This window comes from Equus caballus, chromosome 2 (genome assembly GCF_041296265.1).
Source record: "Equus caballus isolate H_3958 breed thoroughbred chromosome 2, TB-T2T, whole genome shotgun sequence".
Lineage (NCBI taxonomy): Eukaryota > Metazoa > Chordata > Mammalia > Perissodactyla > Equidae > Equus > Equus caballus.
The window spans coordinates 90,926,713-90,953,997 of NC_091685.1; the positions used below are offsets into that span (position 1 = coordinate 90,926,713).

The 27,285-nt window shown below is 39.4% G+C and overlaps 1 protein-coding gene across 8 annotated transcripts in view; it reads right to left on the minus strand.

Annotated features, from left to right (window-relative positions):
- The window catches only part of ARHGAP10 (Rho GTPase activating protein 10), a 287,552-nt gene that overhangs the window by 77,236 nt on the left and 183,031 nt on the right, over positions 1-27,285 (minus strand). For all 8 annotated transcript variants that reach the window (XM_070261551.1, XM_023636457.2, XM_023636458.2 and 5 more), the window contains 3 exons: positions 23,047-23,105; positions 13,286-13,391; positions 11,726-11,885 (listed from right to left, as the gene is read on the minus strand). In XM_070261551.1, coding sequence (XP_070117652.1) covers positions 11,726-11,885; positions 13,286-13,391; positions 23,047-23,105 — 325 coding nt within the window. The remainder of the gene's footprint in view (positions 1-11,725; positions 11,886-13,285; positions 13,392-23,046; positions 23,106-27,285) is intronic.

Below are 27,285 nucleotides of genomic sequence, written 5' to 3' on the forward strand. Positions count from 1 at the left end.
AGTGCAACTTGAGTCCTTCCAGCAAACCCCTAAACACAGGGGTGGTCTTAAGGACCCTGGACACACCCAGAACAACAGGCACTAAACTTAACAGGCAGACTTCTATTTAGAGGACAGTGTGTAGTGGGCTGCTTCATCAGGTAGTCACTTTCCCCACTCTGACCTTGAGTTACAGAGGAAACTGGAGGATTAACAGAAGCCTAGCAGAAATACAATTGCTATGCCCCAGTGTCTATGACTAAGACTGTCAACCCACAGTTTAGCCATTTTCTGGCTAACATTCATAAGTCAAACATTTAATAGGTTGGATGTTAGTGTTCTCCATTCTAAAGATGCAGGAACCAAGACACTGACATATGGTCACTATCAGTTACCACTGACTGAGCAGTGGTACTTCAGAATGGTTTTAACTGCAGGGAAATGCACAACAATTCACTTGAGATAATGAGGTTACACTGTGAAGACCTGACCTAGACAAAGCTGCCTTCCTCAATCTGCCCCCTCGATTTCCTCCCTCTTCCCCACCAGGGCAGAAGGCGGAATACCAGTATATCTCAAAATAATGGAAAGTGGCCGTCACTCATTATTTAAGCAGAATGTTTTTCAGTGTGGGCTCATACTTTCCATGGCCAAACTGAGTAATCAATATTTTAATGAAGGTTTCCGTGGTGGCTGGCCCCAGATGGGGAAGAGGAAAAAGGAAGTGTCACTATAGAATAAAGCATGAATCTGAAATGAGTGACACCCTGATCTGCTCCCCTCCGGTTCCTGTGCAGAAGCATGGAAAATAAGTCAACAGCAAAAGACAAGAAAAGCTGAGCCTCAAGAAATGTTCTGGACCCTAACTTCTCATGGATTACCTGCAGCTCTTGATTTCCTCACGGTTCTAGGTTCCTGATTCTGGGAGTCCCCCAAATTCGTAAAAGTGTACATATATTTCTTTTGTGTATATATTACATACTATTTTCTGAGAACAGGACCCAAAGCCTTCATTACATTTTCAAAGTGTGTCCTAATGTAATAAAGCTTCAGAACTATTGATCTAGATAGAGGAAAAGAATGTCAGATGCAGAAGTGGACTTTAAAATGCTAACTAATTGACTGAATGGTAGACCAGAGGACCACCCAGCCAGGAGATGGGAAGAATTCAGTGGCGGATGAAATGGGTATGTCAAACTGGAGACCAAGAGCTAGAAAATTACCTAGAAAAAAGGAAATTATGTGAGAGTTGAGAGAAAAGCCACTCTGGTTTAAACCTTGGTCTAAGAAGAGAAAACTGAAGAAGAAATTTAAAGGAATTCTGGTCATAAAACTATGGGAATACAACAAGTTCAGGTTTGGGTGACTTCAAAAGCCCAGTCTCACCTAAAACTACGTTGATCAGACACACCAGATCTGTTTTCATAAGGACCAGGTCTAAGAAGCAGCCAGCCTCAGGAATATGCAGAAGACACACTGAGGTATAAACTAAACTGAGTTAAATCAAAATCAATGAATAAACTGTGTGTATCTATAAATTTATCAGATTGAAGGTACTTAGCCCTCTGTATTTTCTCACACTGTCTGAAGATGATCTGGTTGCAACCAAAACATTACCAAGTTGACATAAGTAAAAAAGGATTTATTAAAAGGAATCAGCAAGTTAAAAAAAGGGAATCATCAGGAAGTAGAACGAGTTGGAACTCAAGACTTCCCTGAATTAGTAACTTGAGGCCATCAAAAGTCGACCAGCAACTCTCCATTTCTCCTCTCTGCATCCCTCTTCTAATGAGCCTCCCAATCCTTCTTGCATTTAGCCGGCTCTCATCAGATCTAGATCAGAGCGGCACCAAGTCTTACAAATGTGGCTGGAGGGGTCCATCTCCACAGTGAGCAGTTCCAGAGAGGCTGGGCTGGCTGGAAGACGTATTTGTAGTAAGTGACCACAGAGCACTACAGACAAGGGGGCGCTCAGAGAGAGGTAAAAAGGGGAAGTAGCTGTGAGTTTAGAATCTAGAAAAATACCCTTCTCCCAGCCCTGACTGTCTATGACTGATTGAAGCAGCGGGACATCTGTCCAGGAAAAGATTAAACAACTTTTCTCTGCAAGTATGCTAGTCTGATGCAAATGACTATATTATCACTGCATAGGCATCAAGAGTTTACATACTATATTGATACATACTTTCATCATTTTTAATTCTAAAGTTTTTGCTAAAAGCACGTAACTTATCCTCAATACTCCAGGGCTTACAGTTTAGAAAAATTAGTTCTTTACATATTAGTGAAGTGATACTTCATGTTTGTATTTTCACACTTATACTATTTGGTATAATTTTAAATTTCTGAAAATATATCTGAGATATCAAAATATTCTACTTTCAGGGGCTGGCCCAGTGGCATAGCAGTTAAATTCACATGCTCCACTTGAGCGGCCAAGGGTTCACCAGTTTGGATCCCAGACACAGAGCTATGCACTGGGCCATGCTGTGGTGGCATCCCACATACAAAATAGAGGAATATGCGCACACATGTTAGCTCAGGGCTAATCTTCCTCAGCAAAAAGAGGAAGATTGGCAACGGATGTTAGCTCAGGGCTAATCTTCCTCAAAAAAATATATATATTTTCAGTGATTTAGTTCAACCGACATATATTCCACATCTGCTATTTCTGAGGATCCAGCCTATGAGACATTGACCATGAAAGACAACATCAACCTTCCAATTAAAGCCATTTAGAATAGAAGAGGCAGCAGTACAGTCCAGGACTTACTAGCTCCACCTCCGGAACCAGACAACCCTGGGTTTGAATCCCAGCACTGCCACTTACCAGGTGTGTCACCTTAATTCACAAATAGGCAAATTCTTACTCTAAGCCCCAGTTTCCTCATCTGTAAAATGAGGATGATGATAACCTCTGCCTCATGGAGTTGTTGAGCAGGGCATTAAATGAGATCATGATGTAAAATGCTTAACAGACTACGAGCACTTAATATTAGGCATACTGTTATGACATATTAATTATATTGGTGGTGATAAAGACAAGGAGGAGGATGATAACCAGACCTTAGCTAGACTTTCACCAAAGGTGAAGCTGAGAGGCCTGACACTGCCTGCTGACCCCAGAAGAGAATGCATCTCAGAAGTGGGGAGTATGCCACACTAAAAGTCATGTGAGGGGAGGGAAGATGGCCAGCTGAGAGGAGTTTGCTTTCCTATCATTTCCCACTGGGTGTAATAATCATTTAACCCCTTGGTTCTCTTAAAATATAAACAAGTCAGCACTAAACCGAAATGAGGGGCTGGCCCTGTGGCATAGCGGTTAAGTTTGGTGCACTCTGCTTCTGTGGCCTGGGTTCAATTCCTGGGTACAGACCTACACTTTTTATGGCCATGCTATGGTGGTGACTCACATATAAAACAGAGGAAGATTGGCACAAATGTTAGCACAGGGTGAATCTTCCTCAGCAAAAAAAATAAAATAAAAAGAGGGCTTGCCCAGTGGCATAGTGGTTAAGTTTTATGCACTTCACTTCAGCAGCCCGGGGTTCCCAGGTTCAGATCCCAGGCGCAGACCTAGACTGCTCCTCAAGCCACACTGTGGCAGCAACCCACATACAAAACGGAGGAAGACTAGCATGGGTGTTAGCTCAGTGACAATCTTCCTGAAGCAAAAAGAGAAAGATTGGCAATAGATACTAGCTCAGGGCCAATCTTCATTCATAAATAAATAAGTAGGTAAGTAAGTAAATAAATAAATAAGTTAATGAATAGATAAGTAAATAAATAGGTAAATAAATAAAAAGAAATTAGTTATCAGGCCATGCAAAGACATGGAGGAAACTTAAATGCATATTAGTAAGTAAAAAAAAGTCACTCTGAAAAGGCTACATACTGTATGATTCCAACTATAAGACATTCTGGAAAAGGCAAAACTACGGAGACAGCGAAAAGATCAGTGGCTGCCGGGGTCAGGGGTGAGGGCAGGCAAGAGAAGAGGTCAACAGGCAGAGCACAGGATTCTTAGGACCATGAAAATATGCTGATGATATGAAAATGATGAATATAGATCATAACACATTTGGCCAAATCCACAGAATGTAGAACACCAAGAGTGAACCCTAAATGAACTATGACCTTGGATGATAATGATGTGTTGATGTAGGTTCCTCAATTGTAACAAATGTTCCACTCTGGTGGGAGATGTTGACAATGGGGGAGACTCTGCATGTATGGGGGCAGGAGGTATGTGGTCATGTTCTTCCCTCCCGATTTTGTGGAAATCTAAAACTGCTCCAAAGAATATTAAAAAAATACAAAGTCACTGTAGTTGTTCAGTATGAAATGCATGTATTTATACACACATTATCAGACAGCAACAGTGTTGAGGTTAAGGGATATGCTTTGGAGACAGATAGACTGGGTTCAAATCCTAGTTTGGCCACTTTCTAGGACTGTGACCTTGAGCAGGTGACTGAGCCTCCCTGAGCCTTGTCTTCCTCATTTGTGAAATAGCAGTGAGATGCGTATCTTACATGGATTAGCTCGCCTCATCCTTGCAACCACTCCACTGGATAGGTGCCTTCGCTGTTCCTATTTCAGATGAGGAAACTGACAATGAGATTAAACCGTGTGCCTAAGTCAGACAAAAGTCACAAAACTTGGTGGAACTGAGATTCCAGCCCAAGGAATTTCACTTTAGAGCTCACTGTGGTCCATTATATGAATATTTCAATAAATGTCATATAAGGAGCTGAGCCTAGTGCCTGGCACATAATCATCCCTCTGTCAGTGTTGGCTATTATAATTATTATTGTTTTCAGTTTTATCTTGAGAGATATGGAAGAGATACCTCTGAAAGCTGGTTTCTTTATTTTACAAAGAAAAACAAATGGGCACCCGATCCATGCAAAGAACCCATAAACATTCCACACTCTCCTCTCCCCTAAAGGAAAGGCAGATCCCTTGTCGGGAGCCCACCTACACACACATACTCCACCACCACGCCCACCCCCTCACTCCTGGATTCTTATTTTCCCTTCCAAGGACTCTTGGTGTTGCTGGGAATATAAACAACATAAAAGGGAGATGAATGAAAGGATCATATTCTTCCTCATCATTTTTAATATTCTTCCTCATCATTTTTAATTCTCCAAATACTGATTGAGTGCCAAGTTCTAAGCACTGAGCTATGCTCTGAGGACCTGTCTTTGCAGCTCTGCATCTCCAGAGATGTCAGCAGAGAATTTCAGAGTGGGCAGACCTTACAGGCCCATAGCCATACTCCAATTCCTCAATCCCATCTCTAATGTGAACATATCCTCATTATTAAAAATATTATGAAGTTCTTCCTTATATTGAATCACAAACTCCCCTCCTGGCCAGTTCTGCTCACTTGTACTAAGTATGCTTTCTTAGACAACAAAGAATAAATCTACCCTCCCTTCTATACTGCAGCTCTTTCATTTTCTTGAGACAGGCCCAGTGTTTTGTCTATACTGGACACTAAAATTCTGCAGAATGAAAGACTTTTGTCTCCCTCCCAAATTTTCTCTTACCAAACTACAGTAGTCCCATGGGAAAATACTGCCTACCATCTCAGAGCTACACTCTAGCACAAAGCAGAGACTTTCCATGCCGTAGCCAAATGCAAAGAGCAGAACTGGGAAGACAATGTCATTATTATTTTCCAACTCTCCTTAAAGGAAGGAGAAAGAAAGACAAAGTTTTCTGTGCTTTTAAAGCTTCTTTTTAAACACTCCAGAAAATGCAAGGCCCCATTGAGAAAAATAAACATAACTGCAAAGTAAGTTTTCGTGGCTATGCCGAAGAGGCCGACGTTCGTGAAAACTGGAAAAAGAAGAAGAAAAAGACCCACCCTCTGAAAATTTGTGAGGCAACTATTCTTGCTGCGAGGTTTTGATTTCTACACTGAATAGTCACTGCTCAGGCAGACATAAACCCTTTAGAAACTTTGGAGTTTTATTGTTGTGGTTCTTGTTTCATACATTTATTTTTCTCTCACACGAAAACTGGTGCTGCCTAGCAACCCAGTGTCAACAAAGTTAAATCAAGAAGGAATTTAGGCTGCATCTTTTTAAATGAGATTTCTTTTTCCCATTAAATGACAAGCATGCTCTAAGATGGGAAGATTCCTCACCCTTCAAGGAAAAGGGGTTTGCATACTACTCACTTGGGCCTCCTTTACATTAAGGGATGACAGAGATGAAGCTGCAGAAGAGGGCTAGGATGTGCCTTATTTTTCAGCAAGAGGAATAGAGGAGTGGGCTGTCCCATATCAAAAACAGTTCACATGTAGCTGCTGCTGGACCACAAGGTGGGTCTAAACAGGCAATCCATTCCACCACGGAACCTGGGGGCAGGGACACATTCCTCTAGCTTTTGGCAAAGATGGGGATGCAGGTCAGAAAGCTGGTCCCAAGGTTAACAAGAGCAATGCACTGTACCCTTTGACATTCTTCTATGTGTGCGTGTAATTTAACATTCTGGTGATTGCGTTGGACATCTGATGCAAACATATATGCCCTTCTCACCTTCACTCTTTCTAGTTTCTTCTGTAACTGGGGGACACTGGCTATTCGAGGACTTTGCAACACACGTTACAGAGAGGGATAAATCAAAATGCACTAAAGAAGGCTCAGAACCGGGACATGACATCAGCCTTTTCCACACAGCACGATCATCACCAACAGCCTCCATTTTCACACCAGGAAAAACAAGGCAGACAGCCAGAGAACCCATTTCAAAGGTTAAAATGCCTATTCTGACAAATTTATAAGAACCGTCATCAAGGAAAAGCTTTATGTAAATAAAACGTGATTGTCTCCAGGCACCTTGTGGTCCACAGAAACTGTAAAATATAAAGGCCAATACTAGAAAAAATGTCATGACTTGCTGACCATCAGAGAACCAATGACCATCAGTGCACATTGAAGACCGCACAAAGCTAAGAGCAGCCCAGAGCACCATGAACGGCACACCACATCAAAAATCCAATGACAATCCTTAACGAGGTAAACATAACCTGGATTATAATGATATTATTATATATTATGTAAAGTGATTTGGTTGAGAGTAACATTAAATATCTTACTTCACATGAATTGCCAATTTAAGTAATAACATAAAATAGGACAAATAGTAAAAAAAAAAAATCACCCTGACAGTAATGTTTTCGTTGATGATTCTCAAAGGCTTTTCAGAATCTTCAAGGGCCCTCAGGGAATTGGGGATTTGGAGGGAGATGAGAGGGAGTCACAGTATAAATATAAATTTCTTTTATGACATTAAAAATGTATAAAATAGCAAAAGGGGCTCGATTTAAACAGACCCTATGACTCTGGAAAGGGTCTTCACATACCCGTTTAACTGAGTTCCTCTAAAGGAACTCCCCACCCCAGATATGAGCTAACAGGTAACTAGAACATGAGAGTGACTGGCAAGCTGTACACAATTCAGGTGCTAGGGGTCATACTCGTTCTTCCCTCCCCCATCACATCTGTTCTGACTTTTCCTCCTGCATATTCTCTGTCATACAAGAAAAACACAAAGCAAATCCATACTTATTATCATTCATTCCCGCACACTCACTCCTTTAAGCCCTTACAAGTTCATTTCAGCTCTTGCTCTCAACAGACATTTTACTCCTGGAGAGAACACATGCCATCTGCTAGTCCTCATACTCTCCCCCTCGCGACAGCACCTGGCCTCATTGACAACGCCCCTGGACCACCCTGACACTGACCTTGCCTGGGTTTCTTTTGGCTCCTCTTTTATCACTAATAGTAAAATCTCGGTGTTTCTCAGGATATTGTTCTTACCTACTCCTAGTGATGAAAAGCAAAGGCTTTAGGGTCAGGCAATCCTTAGCCAAACCCAAGGACTGCCACTTACTAGCTATGGGTCCATGAGCAAGCTGATGTTTCATGCTATAGTTTTCTCATACATGTAAAGGGATAATGCACACAGTAAGAATGTCATACATATATAGGGACACTATTACATATATATGCCATGGTGACTTTATGTATTTTTAATATATATCTATTTTAAACATATATTTTTAAGTATGTACATACACACACACACACAAACACTAGGGTTATATGAGATAAATACCCCATATAGTAGCTCGAAAGCATATAACACAATGGGCATCCAATATATACTTTCTCATGTCAATCTCATGCCTTTTCATCTTATATTAAACTTTTGACCACTAGATTCTTTCACAAGTTTGAGCCCCACATCTCCAGTTGTCTGGACAACTAGACAACGACTAAAATTCAGCATGTTATAAACTAAACTTACCTTACTCCTGCCCCAAACACATTTTCTTCCTTCCTATTATAAATGACATCAATATTCTCCAGGAGTGATTCCTCATCAACATTGATACCCCTTCCTCTGAGATGCCCCACCAATCCAGTCCCTGGACTTTGTCTATTCCACCTCTCAAAATGATGCTCTCCATCCTGTAACTCCCCATTCTCACTAGCAGGTGCTTAATCTAACGCCATGGACCTTCACCTGGGCTTTTATTCCTCTACTTTCTATTGCAAACCCTGCTGCCAGATTAAGCTTCCTAAAGCAGTTTACTTGAAAACCATGAGAGGCCCTGGTACCTATAAAATTAAATGCAAAGGCCTACAGTGGCATTCTCAGTCTCCCTACACCTGGCCCGAATCCCTTTCCAATCTTGTCTACTGCCATCGCCCATGTTCCAACAGGAGCTGCATTCCCAGAACACACACCTACTCTCCGTGTTTCTCTGATTACGCGATCCCCCCGTACCTGAAATGTCCTCTTCAAACATCTCCACCTGTTCAAAAACTCCATTTTAAAACCTATTGAAACCACCTTTTCAGGAAACCTTCCAGGTTCCCCACAGTTGGACATTAACTCTTCTCTAAAGTCTTGGTAGCCTTCTCTGTATCTCTCTGAGAGAGCTTATTCACCATATCTTGCAGTTACTATTGGATATTTCTTCTTTCCCTATGGACTCACTGTCTCTACTTCCTCAAATCTCACAGCATGTCTGACTCAGAGCAGGCACTCATTACAAATGGACTGAATTCATCCATAACAACTATACTTTAAGAACAAAACTTATGCAAAACTCACAAATTCTAAGGCACAACCCCAATTTGAAAATCCTTGAGAATTTCACAGTACTCTTTTCCACCAGGGAAATGCAATTTTCTGGTTTGCAAGGGAAGAAAGACTTTCAATAATATTTTTGGCTCACGAACACTTCTTTTAAAACAACATCTTAATGTATTATGTGGAAACGAAGCCAAAACATATGGATTAAGTTTCCTATAAAGTACATATGGATTTTATGAAAACAGCAAAGAGGCTAGGAGAAAATGTGATCTCCAAAGCAGATTAACTAGGGGTCTTTTTCTAACGCCAAAATTAATCTAGAGCTTTCTTGCTTTAATTATACGTTGAAAGTTTCCTCTTCTGCTTTAGCGACTTTCCTAGTCAGAGTCAACATTTTTCACATTCCTAGGGAGGAAAAATAAGTAACTCAGGAAAAGAAAACATCTTCCTTCTACTGCCATTTCCCCTCTCTGTTCTCCTTCAAAGACATTACCTGGGCCTCTTCAATTCCTCTCTAGTTTCCCCTCCTTTCTGCCCCCTTATATATTATTATAATTTTTTTCTTCTTCACAAGACTATTCCTTTTAACTTTTCCTATTCTCACTTTCTCTCTCTTTTTCTTTTCGTTCTCAAACATTTACTAAGAGGAACTATATCCTTCCCTCATCACATTCAAATCAAACATAAGAACTTTAGGTGGTATATGTGGATTAATTGTCAAGGAAACCTGTGGCTCATATGGGTACACACGTCCATATGAAGTTTTTCTGCACAACCGCCCTTGTCAGCAGAAATATCTTTCCTCGTAGCAAAGCCTGAACTCTGAAGTGAAGCCCAGCTGAGCAGGAACAAAGAGCTGGGAGTGAGAGCAAAAGTGGACAAGGATGAAATGGAGAGAAAAGAAGAGATAATGGAGAAATTAAGTTCTCAGAAATATTAACTAATCTGAGATATCAGCTCCCCTCCCCCGACCCCAAGCAACCCTCTGCTTCCAGACCTAAACCTAAGCACCGAGTGAAGAATCAGAAACTCAATATCCCACCTCTTCCCTTCTTGGTTGGAAACATCAGTGCTTCAGTTCACATTGGTCGCATTTTCTAGCCTAGCCACAGACAGGGACAGGGGGAAACCGAAAGCCCTCTTAGCTCAGGAAAGCTCAATCTCTGAGAGCGGGCCCAGTTTCATCTGCCATAACAATTGTAATTCGCTCACCAATGCCACTTGGAAATTCCTGTAAGATTTGTTAACAAGGTGAAAGCAGCACTATTGACTTCCCAGCAGAAAAACAATGCACTTATCTTCCCAGCTTCAAATAAGACAGGAAAATAGGAAGCTGCAACATTAAATGGAGATCCTTTTGTCCAAGAGCAAGGCCCAGAGCCAGAATTTTCACAAATAAATTGGATAAAAGTTCTCTAATTGGGATTTAATCTAATGATAGTTGCACTACTAAACATTGTTTCAAAGCTTGTAGTCTAATTATCTCTTTTTCTAAAAATGAATTGTAGCCATCATTCCATGAAGTTGTCTGGATAGCTTAGTGCACACTAATGAGGTTTAATGACAGTTTGACAGGACCACAAAAGGAGGCAGAAATTCACCACGAGCTACCCAAAAAAAGCCACAGACACTTCTTACATCCATAAACAACTGCTTTTACTATACTGGTAAAGAAAACCTCTCACCAGGTTTCAAGCTTAACTTTTCAGTGGGAACCGATATTTGCACACGCTAGAATTGTTCTGGCGTCTGCAAATCTCAAAGTTCTTGAGTCAATTGTTATTTTGAAAAATCATGTATTCCCTTGAATACAGACAATCAAGTAACAAGATATGTCACCTAAGAGATTATTCACTTTAAACCAGGGATTCTTTGTGTGCTTTTGGTGAGGAGATTGGCCCTGAGCTAACATCTGTTGCCAATCTCCCTCCGTTTTTTTTTCTCCCCAAAGCCCCAGTACATAGCTGTATATCCTAGTTGTAGGTCACTCTAGTTCCTCTATGTGGGACACCACCTCAGCATGGCTTGATGAGTGGTGCATAGGTCCATACCCAGGATCCAAACCGGCAAAGCCCTGGCCGCCAAAGAGGACCAGGTGAACTTAACCTCTCGGCCATGGGGCTGGCTCCCAAAACCAGGGATTCTTAACCCGGAGTCCCCAGATTCTGGGAGGCATGTGAGTCCCCTGAAATTGTTAGCACAACTGTGGGGAGAGGAGGAGCTATGTGTTTTTTTCTGGGGAGACTGTGACACAGATTGACAAAAATATTTTCCCTGTGTTACAGAAATAGAATCTGAGTGAGAAATCCAAGGATAGGAAGGAAGGGAGCGAGAAAGCCAAACAGTCCACAATTACATTACTGACATTCGTTTGCATCTGGATTAAATATTCCTTCCTTAAACCGGTGAGATAAGAGACTATCAAGTAAGCTTCGGGTTTATGGAACTCCATCAGAAGACAGAAGCTCAGTGAGAACATCTCAGGACCAAGCTCCTCATCACAACAACAAAATCATTAAAGAGAGAGAGAGAGAAGGGGAATCTAAGAAGATAATTGTACAGCATGCGGTGACAAGTCCAAAAACAGGTATTCCCTTAAGGAAAAAAGAGAGAGTTTTACCTTTTCATGATTTTCAATTAAAATTTCCACGACAATATTCTGAAACTTCAAATCCATGATGGCAGCAACAGTTTCTTCCTGTGGCCTCATCAGCGTTGGTCCAAACACGACTCCTAAATTTGCCACGGTCATTAGGTTCTGCTTGGAGTGATTTGAAACACTAATATTGATGAGGGAGAAAGAAAGGTCTCGGGTTAAAAGAGGGGCAATCACTGTAGAATGTACAGTATTCTGCAACTCTGTATCTCCCTAAAGACAAGAAGGCAAGAGACTCAACTGTCCGCCATGTCTGCCTCTAAAATAACTGGATCAGACATACCCTACATGAGGAGGCCCCTGCTGACCCTCCTACTTCTCTCTCTTTGACACTCTGCTCTAGCCACAGTGTCTTCATAATTCCAGGTATATGCTAAGCTTGTGTCCCTCAGAGGCCTTCATTTACTGTTTCCCTCTACTTAGAACACCCTTTCTCTTCCCAGATCATTATACCCTTGCTTCCAGGGACTACTAGACTACACAGCACCTCTTTAATAATTACCTTCACAAGCACAGAGAGCTTTGTCAGAACACCTGCACTACTACCCTTCTGGCCCAGTACCATTGTGCAGTGAACAATCCAGACAACTGTTCTCCGCAGTCCAGCCACTTAACTCGGTTCTCAACGCAGAGGTCTCATCCGCAAAGAGACCTTCCTCAGTAACCCTCTTTATAGTCCCACACCCAATATATATTATCTAACCCCTCATTCTATGTTGTCTTTTTATGACTTATCACGGGAAGTTATTTTATATTTTTATTTGCAAACTGTTTATTGTCTTTTCCCTCTTAGAAAGAAGCGACTTCATGAAAATAGGGGCTTTGTCTATCTTATTCAACCATGCATCCACTAGCACCTTAAAAAGGCACTCACTAAATAGTTGTTGACCAAATGAATGAATTGCTGTAGGACCCTTGACAGTTTCTAATACCCTCTGGCCTTCAGTTTCTTTTTATGGTAAAATAAAGGTTCTAAAACATAGCACTCCTCAGCTTCCTCTCACTTCTACAATTCTATCATTACAGTGATCTAGGAGTCATTTATATTTGAAGAAAGGGTTAATTTCTCCACTGAATTTAGCTTTTCCTTAGTTTTTACGGAGGCAGTAAAAAGAATAGAATAGATCTGATGAAATAACTACCTATTTCTAAAATAAACAAACTTAACGGACATGTCCAAACTTAGAGTTAGGTAGGTATGAAAACAAGCTAAATTTGCTAACAGACTTATAATCACATTTCCAGAATCTGTGTACAGGGAAATGTATAATATTCTCTTCTCTTCAAATCAAACCCCGAGTTGCTGGCAGTGATGTTAAGCAAATAATTATACGACTTCATGAAAGCATCATATTTCAACACTCTTGTCCAAAACACACACAATGAGTCAAACGTCCAGCCTGCCCTTCCAGGTGTGGTCCCTGGTATTGTGTACACAGCCCCAGTTCCAACCGTTACAAATCCAAGAAGACCACATAGCACTGAGGGCAAAACGAAGAAAGCTAGGAAGAAAGAGAGGCTTACTTTGTTAAGTGTTTCACCAAAATATCCAACATTTCTTTATTTTTCTCCGGCAGTTTGTGTACCAAGAAATGGATAGCATTAACACGAGATTCTGGGCTGCCACTTTCTTTAAAAAAAGAAAAAAACAATTAGTAGGGTATTTGGAATCAAATATATTCCTAAAAATCAACAATTACAACAGCTCATCTGTTCAACTCTTCAAACCGAGAATTTAAACACATTTTGCCACCTTTCGAAGGAAAAGAAAATCCATCCTTCTCCCTATTCTTAATCTTCTGTGCCTCCCCTATGAGGTAATTTCAGGGTGGCTGCAATTAGGCTTTCCCTCGGTTGACATTTAAGAACAGAGAGCTGCTGTGGCTTCTCCTTCTAGCACGCTGCACTTCCAGTCTGCTCATCGCTACATGGAGCCTAGTCACTGGGTCACTGCCCCACAATGGAACGCAAATAAAACACCAGCACATAGATTATTCCCTGATATAGGCTGACTTTTAACCTTCAAAAAGATATTTGAAGTTCTAATCCTAAGTATCTCAAAATGTGACTGTTTTAGAAGGTACCCAGGATTTATTTTAATCTGCTATGGTAAGACACACAGACTTGGAAATGACTGTCATGAAGGAAGACATTTATACCCACAGAGCCCCACAAACAGGAGGCACAGCAAGCCATGCAGGGTCGCACAGGGAAGCACTAGGGCCAGCTAGGAGGCAGAGGGAACAAGGGGAAAACGTGGGCAAGAGGCTTCACTGTGGTTTCCAGGTGAATGAACAGGTGAGGCAGGGTAAGCAGGCTTAGGACTGGCTGGTTTGAATTACTGCAGCATGCTCTGGGGGATAAGGGCTGCCCTGAGTTGCCTGGGACCTGGCCATGGGAGGACTAGGGCAAGAGAGTATTGGCCTGGAGTGAAAGAGCCCAAAAGAGGGGGTCAGGGGAGGGAAAGCGGGCTCTGAATTGGTTAGTTGGCATATGAAAAGTGCTCAGGTTTATCTCTAGGAATTAGCCTCAGGAGGGGTGGCCTTCCCAGGTTCAGTAAGGCCCCAGATGTCAAAACACCAGAATGAAAAGACATGCTGAACACAGTGCCCTTATTTGAGAATAAGCTCACTGCAGAAGGCATTAGTTAAGATGAGATCATACTGGAATAGGGTGGTCCTTTAATCCAATATGACTAGTACCCTTAAAAGAAAACAAAGAAGAGGGAAGATGTGAAGACAAATACAGGGGAGAGTGACAGGTGACAAGGAAAGCAGAGATTGGAGTGATGTGTTTACAAGTCAAGAAATGCCAAGGATTGCCAAGAACCACCAGAAGCTGGAAGAGGCAAGGAAGGATCCTTGCTAAGAGCCTTCAAAGGGAGCACAGCCCCACCGACATAAACTTTATGTTGTCTTATGCCATTCAGGCTGTGGAACTTGGTTACAGCAGCCCTGGGGAACCAACACATTCCCTTTATCCATTAAGCTTTGGAATTAATTATCACCAGCCATGGCTCTTAATAACCATGTACCCAAATTCCCTTTATTGTGTTTTTCATAGAAAATTCTCAAACAAATCAATAAAATGCTTACTATTAAAGATTATACTGGAGGTTTCAGGGGTATCAAAGAAGGAACTGATGAGAATTAAGTGCTCAGTTTATTGTAGCAGAAAGGATGGTAGCAAACCACTTTCGAGGTGCACAGAGCTAGCAGGAGAAGCTCAGGAAGGTTCCACATGATGGGCAACATCTGAATTGGGTCTTGAAGCACCAGGAAGATTTCAAGGAAGGACAAAACTGAGGGGGTGAGGGACACATTCCAGATTCAGCAAACGGTCTGAGGAAAGACATAGCCTATTCAGAGACAGCACCTCAGGTTTATAGAAGCGTAGTCAGAGGCCAAACTCTGGTCTGTAAAAAGGCTGATTTGAAGAAATTTGTCTTTACTATTGGCTTCTAAATTAGTCACTGAAAGTAAAGCAAGGAAGGGATGTGAATAGAGTTACATTAGGGGAAGATACACTTGACAATTTTTGGAGGATGGATCAGAATGAGGAAAAGTGCAACTTAGCAGGGAAATGCTATTTGGGCAAGAAGTAGTAATAAGGCAGGAAGGGAGCTGGGTGGTAGAACTACAAATAAGGAAACAGAGCAAAGCAGTACAGCCTCCAATCAGAGGCTGGAATCACCGCTTCCCACTAACATCTAAGCGCCCTTGAGCAAGTTACCTAACCTCTCTGGGCCTCAGTACTGTTATCTTCATTTTACAGATGAGGAAACTATCTCAAAAGGCCATTATGAGATTGAGTGAGGTAGCATATATACAGCATCTAGCCCCAGTGGCTGGCACATATAGGCACTCCATCACTGTTAGCCAGCATTACTGCTGTTGTTTATATTACTCTTATGTGACAGCTACTATGGAAGAAGAATTGACAGGATTTAGCCACAGACTGGCTATGGGTGAGAAGGAAGAAGGCAAAGATGGCCAATGTTTCATGTCTGGGTTATGAAATAGTATGGTCAGTTTCACTGACAGATGGGAGCACAGGAGGCAAAGCTGGTTTGAGGAGGAAGATGATGGTGGAAGTGATCTTCAAGGGCTTATATCTAGCAGGTAGTTGGGAACAGCAGGAGGCTTTAGAGATGAAGGTGGCAATGTTCTCTGAAGGGTGTCACCTCCAGCACATGGCTCAGGCTGCCCAACTATTTCAGGAAGCTAACAGAGGGCACTGTGGGGAAAAGAGCTCCAAAGGCATACAGGGGAGATGCCAACTGCCCGCTCAGCAAAGCAGAGAAGGAGGAAGAGGCTGGAGGACCAGGGAGGTTCAATGTCATCAGAAAGTCCAGTGTGAAGAAACCTGCAAAAAGCGGGTAGCCAGTACTATTGAGAGTTAAGGCGAGACTGAGGAATAGAAAGACTGGGAGAAGGGGCCTAGACACCTCTAAATTTACCTTTTTACTAAAACAGGGAGATTAAAGAGCGAGCTACCCAGGAGGATGAGGGGAATGGCATTTCAGACCACTCGTTCAAAAGTCAAGAAACTGAAGGAAGGTAAAGCAGATCGAGAAAGGGGAATTTGTGTTATCAAAATAATAGTTTTATTTTTTCCTTATTAAAATATTGAATATCTGCTCTGATAAAATTTTAGGAAACATAGATAAAATTGAGAATTTTAAAAAGTCACTAAAAATCTGAAATATACATAGTTGAGAAAAAACATACAATCAGACTATAAAGAACTCCTACAAATCAATCAGAAGAGAGAGAGAGAGAACCCAAAAAAAAGCAAAACAGGCTAAAGACTGGAACAAGAGCTTCATGAAAGAGGATATCCCTATGACCAATAGATGGACGAAAAAGTGCTAAGCCTTGTTAGTTATCAGGGAAAAAGAATTAAAACTACAATAAGAGACTACTATTCGCCTATCAGAATAGCTGTGAATGAACAGTAAGCTTTGGCAAGAATATGAAGCAACTGGAACTGTCACACACACTAACTGGGTGGGAATAATTAAAGGGTACAACCACTTTGGAGAACTCTTTGGCAATATCTACTAAAGCTGAACAAACACATACTCCAAGACCCCAAAATTCTACTCATATAACCAAGAGAAATGGACATAAACGTTCCGTAAAAAACACGCACTAGAATGTTCTTGGTAATAGTCCGAAACTGAAACAACTCAAGTGTCTATCAACAGTAGAATAGACAGATTGTAGTACATTCATACATGGAAAACTGTACTGCAGTGAGAGTGAATGAACTACTGATTCTCTCCATATGGATGAATCTCCTAAGAGGAGCAAAAGAAGCCAGACGCAAAAGAGAATATTCTGTATTATTCCATTCATATAAAATTCAAATGCAGCAACCCTAACCTATGATGTGAGAAGTCAGGAAAGTGCTCACGTGTCACGGGGATGGATAGCGACCGTCTGGGTGTGATGAAGGGCTTCTGGGGTTCTGAGAATGTTCTATTTCTTGATCTGGAGGCTGATTACATGGCTATCTTCACTTTGTGAAAATTCATTAAGCTGTACATTTATTTGTGCATATTTCTGTTGTTTCAACAAAAATTTCACTTAAAATTACCCATAACAAATCCCACCTTAAGATAAGCTAGTAAATTTTAGGTTTAATCCTTTCTGAGTTTTCCTTCCTTTCTTTGTAATGAAATGTTCAAACAGCCTAGTTCATTTACTATATCATGGACATCCCTCCACATCATTAAATACAGCTCCATGTCATCAATTTTATGAACATTTAAGGTTGTGTCCAATGTTTGTAAAGTTAAGTTTGTTCCAGCTCACATTTCCAATAGCAGTGTTTGAGATTGAGGAATGAAATTTTTATAACACAAGACACAGTTGTTGCTAAAGAAGTAAAAGGCCACGAAATGAAAAGGCATATGATAAAGCAGAACACAAATAATGAGATCATACTACCAAATAAAAGACTCTTTGATACAGACTACATTTGTCATTGGAAAGAAAGGTACAACTATCTAAAGAGTTAGGTGATCAATTACAACCAAGGGTTTAATCTGGAGTTAAAACCAAGATAATGCCTTATTAAATCAATGCTGAAGAAAAAGGAAGGCAATGAAAATATAACAACATTTTCAATCCACAGCTTTGACTTTAAACATAAAATTAAAGCAGAGACTATGAGAAATAGTCAAAAATTACAAAAGAATAAAAGGCTAACTGCCTACGATAAGAATTTTGTACATTCAAAAACTGAAAGGCTTTGAAAACTCTGTACTAAAAAGCTACTTCTAACTCGTGTCCTTCTTGTCATTAATAATCATCTTTCTCCCAAGAAAACCTAATTTTAATACTTTTGGATTTATTACTTATTCAGAAACACAAGCTAGAGAAATAGTTCCTCATCCTCTAAGGACAATGTTCTTCATTTCTAAAAATATTAAAACCAGTTTTGAAAAACAGAGTCAAAGCCTTCCACTTCATTTCTTGAGTCCCTCTCCCACCAGTCCACTCCCACCTCATTTGAAATCACACAGATTTTTTCCACGTCCGCTTTTTCCCTCTTCTTCCAAAAAGAAGAATTTTGGACGTAAGGCTTTTAAAGTGAAACTACTTTTTTCTCCATTTTGTTTTATTCTGACATTAATCAGAGCTTTCCATTAATGGGCATTTCCATATGGCTACAACATAATAACTTTCAGGTACTCAAAAACATTTTTCTAAGACAAATTATCTTCAGTTGGTTATGCTATATGCATTTCATTATAATTTAATTGATATAAATTACAAAGAATGAAAGGCATAATTTTTTTAAATCTAGGATATTGAATTAATTATAACACCAAATTCCTGACATATGCCAGGAAATTTGGAGTTTACTGTAACAGCAAAAGCATTTTTAATTGTGAAACTATAAATCAGCATCCACAACACTTAATGTCTATCTGCTTACGATGCTGTGCCAACTAATGGAGACTAAAAAAGAGATGATCATACCTTACTGGAGCTCATCAAAGATACACAGGCAGATAAATGTTAAATTATTTCAATATTTAAATGCCATTAAGTCAATAACACTGTAATTTTAGGAAAGCATTAGCAGTAACCATCCAAGCACTTCTCAAGGGACAAAAGCTTCAGTCAACAGACATCAAGCCTTCCAGTTCTTCTGTGAGAGACCCTATCTACTGGGAAATGTAGACATCAGGCTAAAATAGCTCGATGTCATTAACCATTCAATCCTTTAATTTCCAGGTTTGAGTCCTTCCCCATCAAGACCACATAATTTTGTGTTGCTTCCTATGCAGGTTAACCAACAAGGAAAGACCCTTCTGCTTAGGCAAACGCCAGTGCCCTGGATCCTATAATAGTTATATTTGTTATCATAAATGACTAAAGAACTTGGTGCTTATGACCTTGCTTCCCAGGTAACTTAATCACAGGAAGAAAACATACTGAACATAGCAAGACAAGCGTCCTGGTTCGGGTGACAGAAATTTCTTGTGTGATGCCCTATTAGGCACCCAGGCTTCAGTTGTCCTTCTCAAAGTAAGGCTGACATGAGTCCAACCCTGAAGCATGGGTCAATTCTTACCAATACTTACGGACTCGGAGCCTGAACTGCTGAGAGATAAACCATAGACTACAACATTGTCAAAGGTAATAAACGCCACCCAGTAATGCATCCAGGTAGCTGCCTACCAGCCCTCCCCAGGTGGGCACAATCTTTTGCACTCCTGCACAGACCACGTAAACTGCGTTTTCATCTTACTAATTTCTATACTAAAAGCTCGTTATATTCTCTCACAAGATGGACGGTGGGAAATAATAAGAAATACATATATATTGGTTTCTGCTCCCAGTTCCTGACACAGAGCTCCTAAAACCCTTGTAAACAGGGGCACTCAGAGAATCTTTTGTTCTAATATTTAGTCTTTGACTCCAGTTCCTGACACAGAGCTCCTAAGACCTCTAGAAATTCCTGAGTGAGAGGAGCATCTGACACCAACCTCCTAAATCCCTTGCAATTTCCTGGGTGATAAGAATGCCTTTTGTTCTAATGAAGTGACTTTTAGTGGGCTCCCAGATGGGGGCCTGGTTACCAGAAAAACCAAGACATGAATAGAAGCTTAGAATTCTCAGATCCAAATCCCCATTTTCTGGAGAGGGGAGAGGGGCTGGAAAACGGAGTTAATAATCATGCCTACATGATGAAGCCTCCATAAATATCCCAATAATACAAGGTTCAGAGAGCTTCCGGGTGGATGAACATGTTTACGTGCCAAAAGGCTGGCACACCCCAATTCCACAGGGACAAAAGATCCCACGCTCAGGACCCTTCCAGACGTCACCCTATGCTTCTCTTCATCTGGCTGTTCATCTGTATCCTTTATCATGTCCTTTATTATATAATAATCTGGTAAATGTTAAGTGTGTATTTCTCTGAGTTCTATGAGCCATTCCAGCAAAAGATCATATCCAAGGTGGGGATTGTGGGAACGCTGATTTATAGCCAGTCAGAAGTACAGGGGACAACCTGGGATTTGCAACTGGTATACGAAGTGGGTGGCAGTCTTGTGGGACTGAGTCCTTAATTTGTGGGATCTGATGCTGACTGTAAGTAGACAGAATCCGAACTGAACTGAATGGTAGGACACTCAGTTGGTGTCAAAGAATTGGATGGTATGGGGGAAAAAAATCGACATATTTGATGACCGTGTCAAAAGTGAAGTATTGTGCATGTCAGCAAAGGAGAAACCCAGGAGTGGTCTCCATAAATGGATGGTCTCTAGTTCCTTTTAGCAATTTTATCTTACTCTCTGAGCTGAGAGTGTTTAGTTAACGCTCTTGATATTCTCAAAGAAAAAAAATTTTTTTCATTTCCTAAAGCGTTCAACCTTGAACACCAAGTCAGCAAACTGATATTTTTTTTTAGAATGAAGAACAAAAAAATTTGCCTCTTGTGGTGACAAAGAAAAAAAGTTCATATTTATATATAAACTCCAGAAATTAACTCACAGGTTCTCCACAGACCCCTATAGGAAAGAAACTGATGAGAGAAAATGAAGGGACCCAGGAGAAACCTCCAGAGAACTCTCAAGCAGGAAGGATAGAAGAGACAATCCCAACACCACAGAACAGATGGAAACCACTGCACACGATGGAAAAGAATCAAAAATTAGTTTCCATGCTGGTGTGAGAGGCGGTACAAAGATTCGGATGCTTGATGCTTGATAATTTTAGCAGTCAGCTCAGCCACAGACACTTCAGCAAAACAAGGTAATCTCTGCTATTGTTAACGGAAAAAGATAGCTATTCAAAAGGAGAGACTAATTCTGGTCACTTGATTTCTGCAACTGTTTTACGCAATACTTGAAAGTAAATATGCAAAAGAGGAGAGGATCTGCTCCACACTCTTTCCTAAGAGAAGCACAGTGAGTACACAGAAGGTACTCACAAGAGAGTCAAATAACAAATTAAAGGCTACAATGGCAATGTTGGCCTATAAAATACACACATTTAATACAGGTACTTTTTCTCATTAAATAAGGTAACTAAAGGCCCCATTCCAACCACAAGTCCACTTAGATGCAAATACATGCCAATAATTATAGCAGCTGCAGTATTTCTTTAGAATGGGCCTGTTATTCAAATCATTGGGAAGCAAAACACAAGGTACTAGTTTAGAAGATGATGATCCCTTCTAAATTTATAGAATCTTTCCCACCACATTGTTCAAGGATAGCCTCGACAGACTTTAAACTCATTTCCCACCACCATGGACTTCATTACCACTTGTTAAGTTCTTATCTCTTAGGGTGACTTCATCTGGTAAAATGCATTGATATTAGAATTTCAAACACAAGTGGCTTCAGTTACAAGTTACTAATTTGTGGTAATTTAAAACCTTATTCCATAATCACCTTATCTTCCTCCAATTCTCAAAGGATTCTAGATTAAAATTGGCACTCTTCTGCTTTTTCCAGTCTCCAAGGCGAACAACATGAAACAATTGTCCTCCAACTAGAGTTTAATTTCTCTTTCTCTGGTTTGCCAAAAATGCCACAGGGAAGAAATCAAAACAACTAAGCATTTGCTCGAGTTTTTGCCAAGAAAACTTTTCCCCACTTCCTTGATCACACAAATTCTCTTCTTTAAAAAAATCCTCTTCCACATGAAAACAAAAGTGAATGGAACCATATTTCTGCCTTTTCCAAAAGCCTATTTTTGATGTGTAGTCTAACTGGGCCTACACATTGCTTCTTTCGGCAACGTACTAGGAAGCTTTACACTGGCTGGAGCAAAGACCTCACAAGAAGATAACACTTAAAGCAATGTTCGGGCAGCAGTAACACAGGACCCAAAGGGATTGCTCTAAGTTTTACAACAGATTAAACTATGGAATACATCCAAGGGAAAAAAAATAAAAGGAAATGAAAATACAATTACAGCTACTGTCAGTGCACCTGTGAAAACCAATACTGCAGGTTTTAGCCAGGGGAACTGAGGTTTGGAGTTTTAAATAAAGACGACTATAACCTGGCAAGTTACTTAACATGTCTCAACCTTCATTCCCTTAACTATTAAATATCTAACACCATTTCAGAAGACTGTGATGATTAAACGACGTGTCGAATATTAAAACTGAGGTGTATGATAACAGAAAATAAGAAAGCTTCAAATGAATGTGACTCACAAAAAAATTTAACCACAAATTAAAATTGTGCCAACTATAGGCCTTTTTCATTTAACATTTTATCACATATAATTCACTCTCTTTCAAATATCGTGTGGGCTTTTGGCATTATCTCACAATATTCCTTCTGCCTGTAATTTCCATCTAAATATCTTTCCATGTGAAGCTATTTCCAACCTGCTAATCTCTCCAAATCTGTTAATCTCCCAACCTTCTACAAGTTAAATATTTCTTGTTCCCACAGCATTTTGCTCAAGCCATTATATATTTCATGCTATAGTGAGAGGTGTTTATGCTCCAATATTTGCCAGAGAATTGGCTCCTGGAGGCAGAAATCCTTTCATAGCTCTACATATCCAGTATCCACAAGTGCCCAGCACACAGTAGGCAGTAAATATTTGTGAAAGAATGAATGAATATAGTAACGATCCCTTTTCACCTTCTAAAAGGAGAAAGAAACCAAACATCTTCTAAAGTGATTTCTATTTTTAGCACAGATTACGACATTAAGTTAAATTTTTCATGTGGAAATTTTAGTTTATACACACTATCAACCACAAAACTGTTTCTATGCACCTCTATATAGTACTTACTGGCTGGGACAATGAAATCTCCATGTAACTCATAGGTCATAAGAGGCTCCGGAAGACTCCTGTATGAAAAGGACAGCTCAGAATTACCAGATGAATCCGAACAGGGCATCTCTCTTTCCTTTCATTTTTTATAAAAGGATATTAAATATGTTGTGCTTTTCTTAGTTAACGTGTAAAACTTCCCTAGGAAATACTATTACATATCAAAAAGATTCATAATTCAAGTCAATTACTTTATTAAGTGCTATCTGCACCAGGCCCTATCAAAGTTGAAGCAGCCGCAAATCCCTATCAGATCTAAGCACAAAGAATTTCACATTAAATCTTGGAAAAGTAACTTTACAAACATCAGATTTTATATATAAAATTTCCTTCCACACATTATCTTATTTAAAGTCAAACATTCTATGCAACCAAATATAAGCATAAAATTTTGCAAATCACCTCTAGGATATTAACTGAAGATGCCACAAAAAATATATGGAAAAGATTAAACAAACTTAAAGAAATCAAATCCTCTCTTCTGACAACTCTATTATAAAAGTGCAATATCCATTTTTAGTTACAACTATGAAACAATAAAAGAGAGATACGAAATAAAATTGATGACAACTTAAAAAATATCCACATCATTTTAGTCTTCTACAAAACAGATTATCTAAATGGTAGTATATTTTTTCCTGTGGTCAACAGAATGCTACAGTTCAGTCAACCCTTACACGTATCTTAAATTTTAAAAGAGCAAATCTCTGAACTCTATACATAAACACTTAAAGAACGCTGAGACAAGTATCAATCTGTACAGCCTTTCTGGAGGACAATCTGGCAAGATATTGAAAACCTTTACACGGTTTAAAACATGTAACCCAGAAACTTTTCCTCGAATATTTGAAAAAAAAATCAAAGATACACATATAAAAAAATTTAAAACTTATGCAAAAGCCAAGAAAAATGGCAGGGATAAAGGAGGTCATTTCATATTGATATAGAGGTTAATTCATCACGAAGACATAACAATCCTAAACGCTAATGGATCTAATAACAGGAGCTTCAAAATATATGAAGCAAAAATTGATGGAACTATGGGGCCGGCCCGGTGGTGCAGCAGTTACGTGCACATGTTCCACTTCGGCGGCCCAGGGTTTGCCGGTTCAGATCCCAGGTGTGGACGTGGCACCGCTCAGCACGCCATGCTGTGGTAGGCGTCCCACGTATCAAGTAGAGGAAGATGGGTATGAATGTTAGCTCAGGGCCAGTCTCCCTCAGCGAAAAGAGGAGGACTGGCAGCAGTTAGCTCAGGGCTAATCTTCCTCAAAAAAAAAAAAAAATTGATGGAACTACATAGAGAAACAGACAAATCCACAACTATGGTCAGAGATTTACATAACTCTCAGGCTCAATAAGTGATAGAACAAGTATACAGAAAATCAGCTGGGACACAGAAGATCTGAACACAGCTATCAACCAAATTGACCTAACTGGTGTGTCCTTCACCTAAATGACACTCCATCTAAAAGCAACAGAAAACACATTCTTTCCCAGTGCACATGGAACATTAATCAAGATAAACCATGTTCTGGACCACGAAACAAATCTCAATAAATTTAAAAGGGTTCAATTTATACAGGTTATTTCTCTGATTACAATAAAAATTAAATTAGAAATCAGTAACGGGGAGACATCTGGAAAACCCCAAAGAAAGGGAAATTAGAAAGTATTTTGAAATGAATGAAAATAAAAATACAACATACCAGAATTTAAGGGATGTTAATAAAGCATATTTGGGGAGTAAATTTATACCACTAAACACCTATACCAGAAAAGAAGAAAGGTCTTAAAACAATGACTCCACTTTCCACCTTCAAGAGCCAGGAAAAAAAAGTAAATTAAACCCAATGAAGTGGAAGAGCAGGAAAAAATAAAGATCAGAGCAGAAATCAATGAAATAGAGAAAATAAATGAATCCAAAATGAGTTCTTTGAGATAATCAATAAAATTGGTAAATCTAGCCAGAATAATCTAGCTAGGAAATAAAAGAGAGAAAACACAAATTACTAATGTCAGGAATGATACAGGTGACTGCAGAATCACTGCGGGCTCTAAAGGTATTAAAAAGAGAATTAGAGAATGTTATGAACAATTTTATGCCCAAATTGAACAGTTCAGATGAAATGGACAAACGTCTTGAAGACACAAACTACCAAAGCTCACTTCAGAAGAAATAGGTAACCTGAGTAGTCCTACGTCTATTAGAGAAACTGAATTTGTAGTTCAAGCTCTTGCCAGTAAGAAAACTCGAGGCCAAGATGGCTTCACTGGTGAATTCCACCAAACAATTAAAGAATAAATACCAATTCTATACAAATTTTCCCAGAAAATATAAGAGGGAATAATTTTTAACTTATTCTTTGATGTCAGCATTACCCTAGTACCAAAATTAAAGACATTACAAGAAAATTACAGACCAATATTACTCATGAATATAGATGCAAATATTCTAAATAAAATGTTGGCCACTCAAATTCAACAAGATAAAAATGAGGATAATACATCATGACCAACTTGGCTTTATCAAAGAAATGCAACACTGCCTTAATATTCAAGCAAAATCAATGCAATTCACCATACTAGCAAACTAAAAAACAAAAACAAAACTGTATGATCATCTGAATAGACAATTCAGGGAAGAAAGGAAGTTCCTCCCACAAAAGGTATTGAAATAACTGGACATCCACATTCCAAAGTGAACTTGGATCCATATCTTACACAAAAAATCAACTCAAAATAGATAATAACCTAAAACTACAAAACTTCTCAAAGAAAATGCAAAAGAAAACCTTTGTCACTTTGGATTAGGCCAAGATTTCTTGGTACATTAACAAAAATACGGTCCGTAAAAAGAGAATTGATAAATTGGACTTAAAATTTAAAAATGCTTTTTGAAAGACACTATTAAGAGAATGAAAAGACAAGTCACAGGCTGAAGAAAACATTTGCAAGGCACATATCTGAGAAAGGACTTGTATCCTAAATATACAAAAACTAACACAATAATAAGGGGACAAATAACCTAATTTTTTTAATTGCGTGAAAGACATGGACACTTCACCCAAGAAGATATATGGATGGCAAATAAACACATTAAAAAAAGTTTAACATTATTAGTCATTATGGAAGTGCAAATTAAAAGTACAAGGAGATATCACCATACACCTGTTAGAATGGCTAAACTTAAGAAGACAGACCATATCAAGAGTCGACAAGGATGTAGAGGAGATGGAACTTTTGTACATTCTTGGTGGGAATGTAAAGAAGTACAAACACTTTGGAAAAAACAGTTTGTCAGTTTCCCAAAAAATTGAATATACACCTACCATACGACCCAGACATTACACTTCTAGGATTTATCCAAGAGAAATGAAAACCTAGGTTCACTCAAAGATTTGTACACAAGCATTATTTGTAATAGCCAAAAGCTACAAATAATCCAAATATCAATCAACAAGTGAATGGATAAACAATAAATTTGTGGTGTACTCATATAATGGAACACTAGTAAGCACCAAGAAGGAATGAACTATTGGTACTAGCCACTACATAGCGAACCTCTAATTATGCTGAGTGAAAGAATCTAGATTTTAAAAGAGAGAGAGAGAGAGAGAGTACATACTGCATTATTCCATTTACATGAAATTATAGGAAATGTGAATTAACGTATAGTGATAGAAAGCTGACCAGCGGTTTGCCTATGGTTAGGGAAACAAAAAGGGAAGGGTGGGAGAGAGGGATTTCAAAGAGGCATGAGGAAACTTTAGGGGGTGATGGATAGGTTCACTATCTTGACTGTGGTGATGGCTTCACAGATGTATGCATATGTCAAACTTATCCAAATGTACACTCTAAATAGGTATTCTACTATATGCCAATTACACTTCAACAAAACTGCTTGAAAAACAAAAAGATGCAAAAGTATGTTTATAGGTCATGTTCCCTACATACAGGGTTTTTTACTGAATAAATTTGACACGTAACGTCATGTAAGTTTAAGGTGTACAGTACATTACTGTGACATATTTATATATTGTAACATGATTGCCAATGTAACGATATTCATCACATTACATAATTACAGTACAATATTATTGTCTGTATTCAATATACTGTGCATTAGATCTCTACGGCTTATTTACTACGCATTACAAGTTTGTCACCTTAAACAGCATCAATCTTACGCCCTCC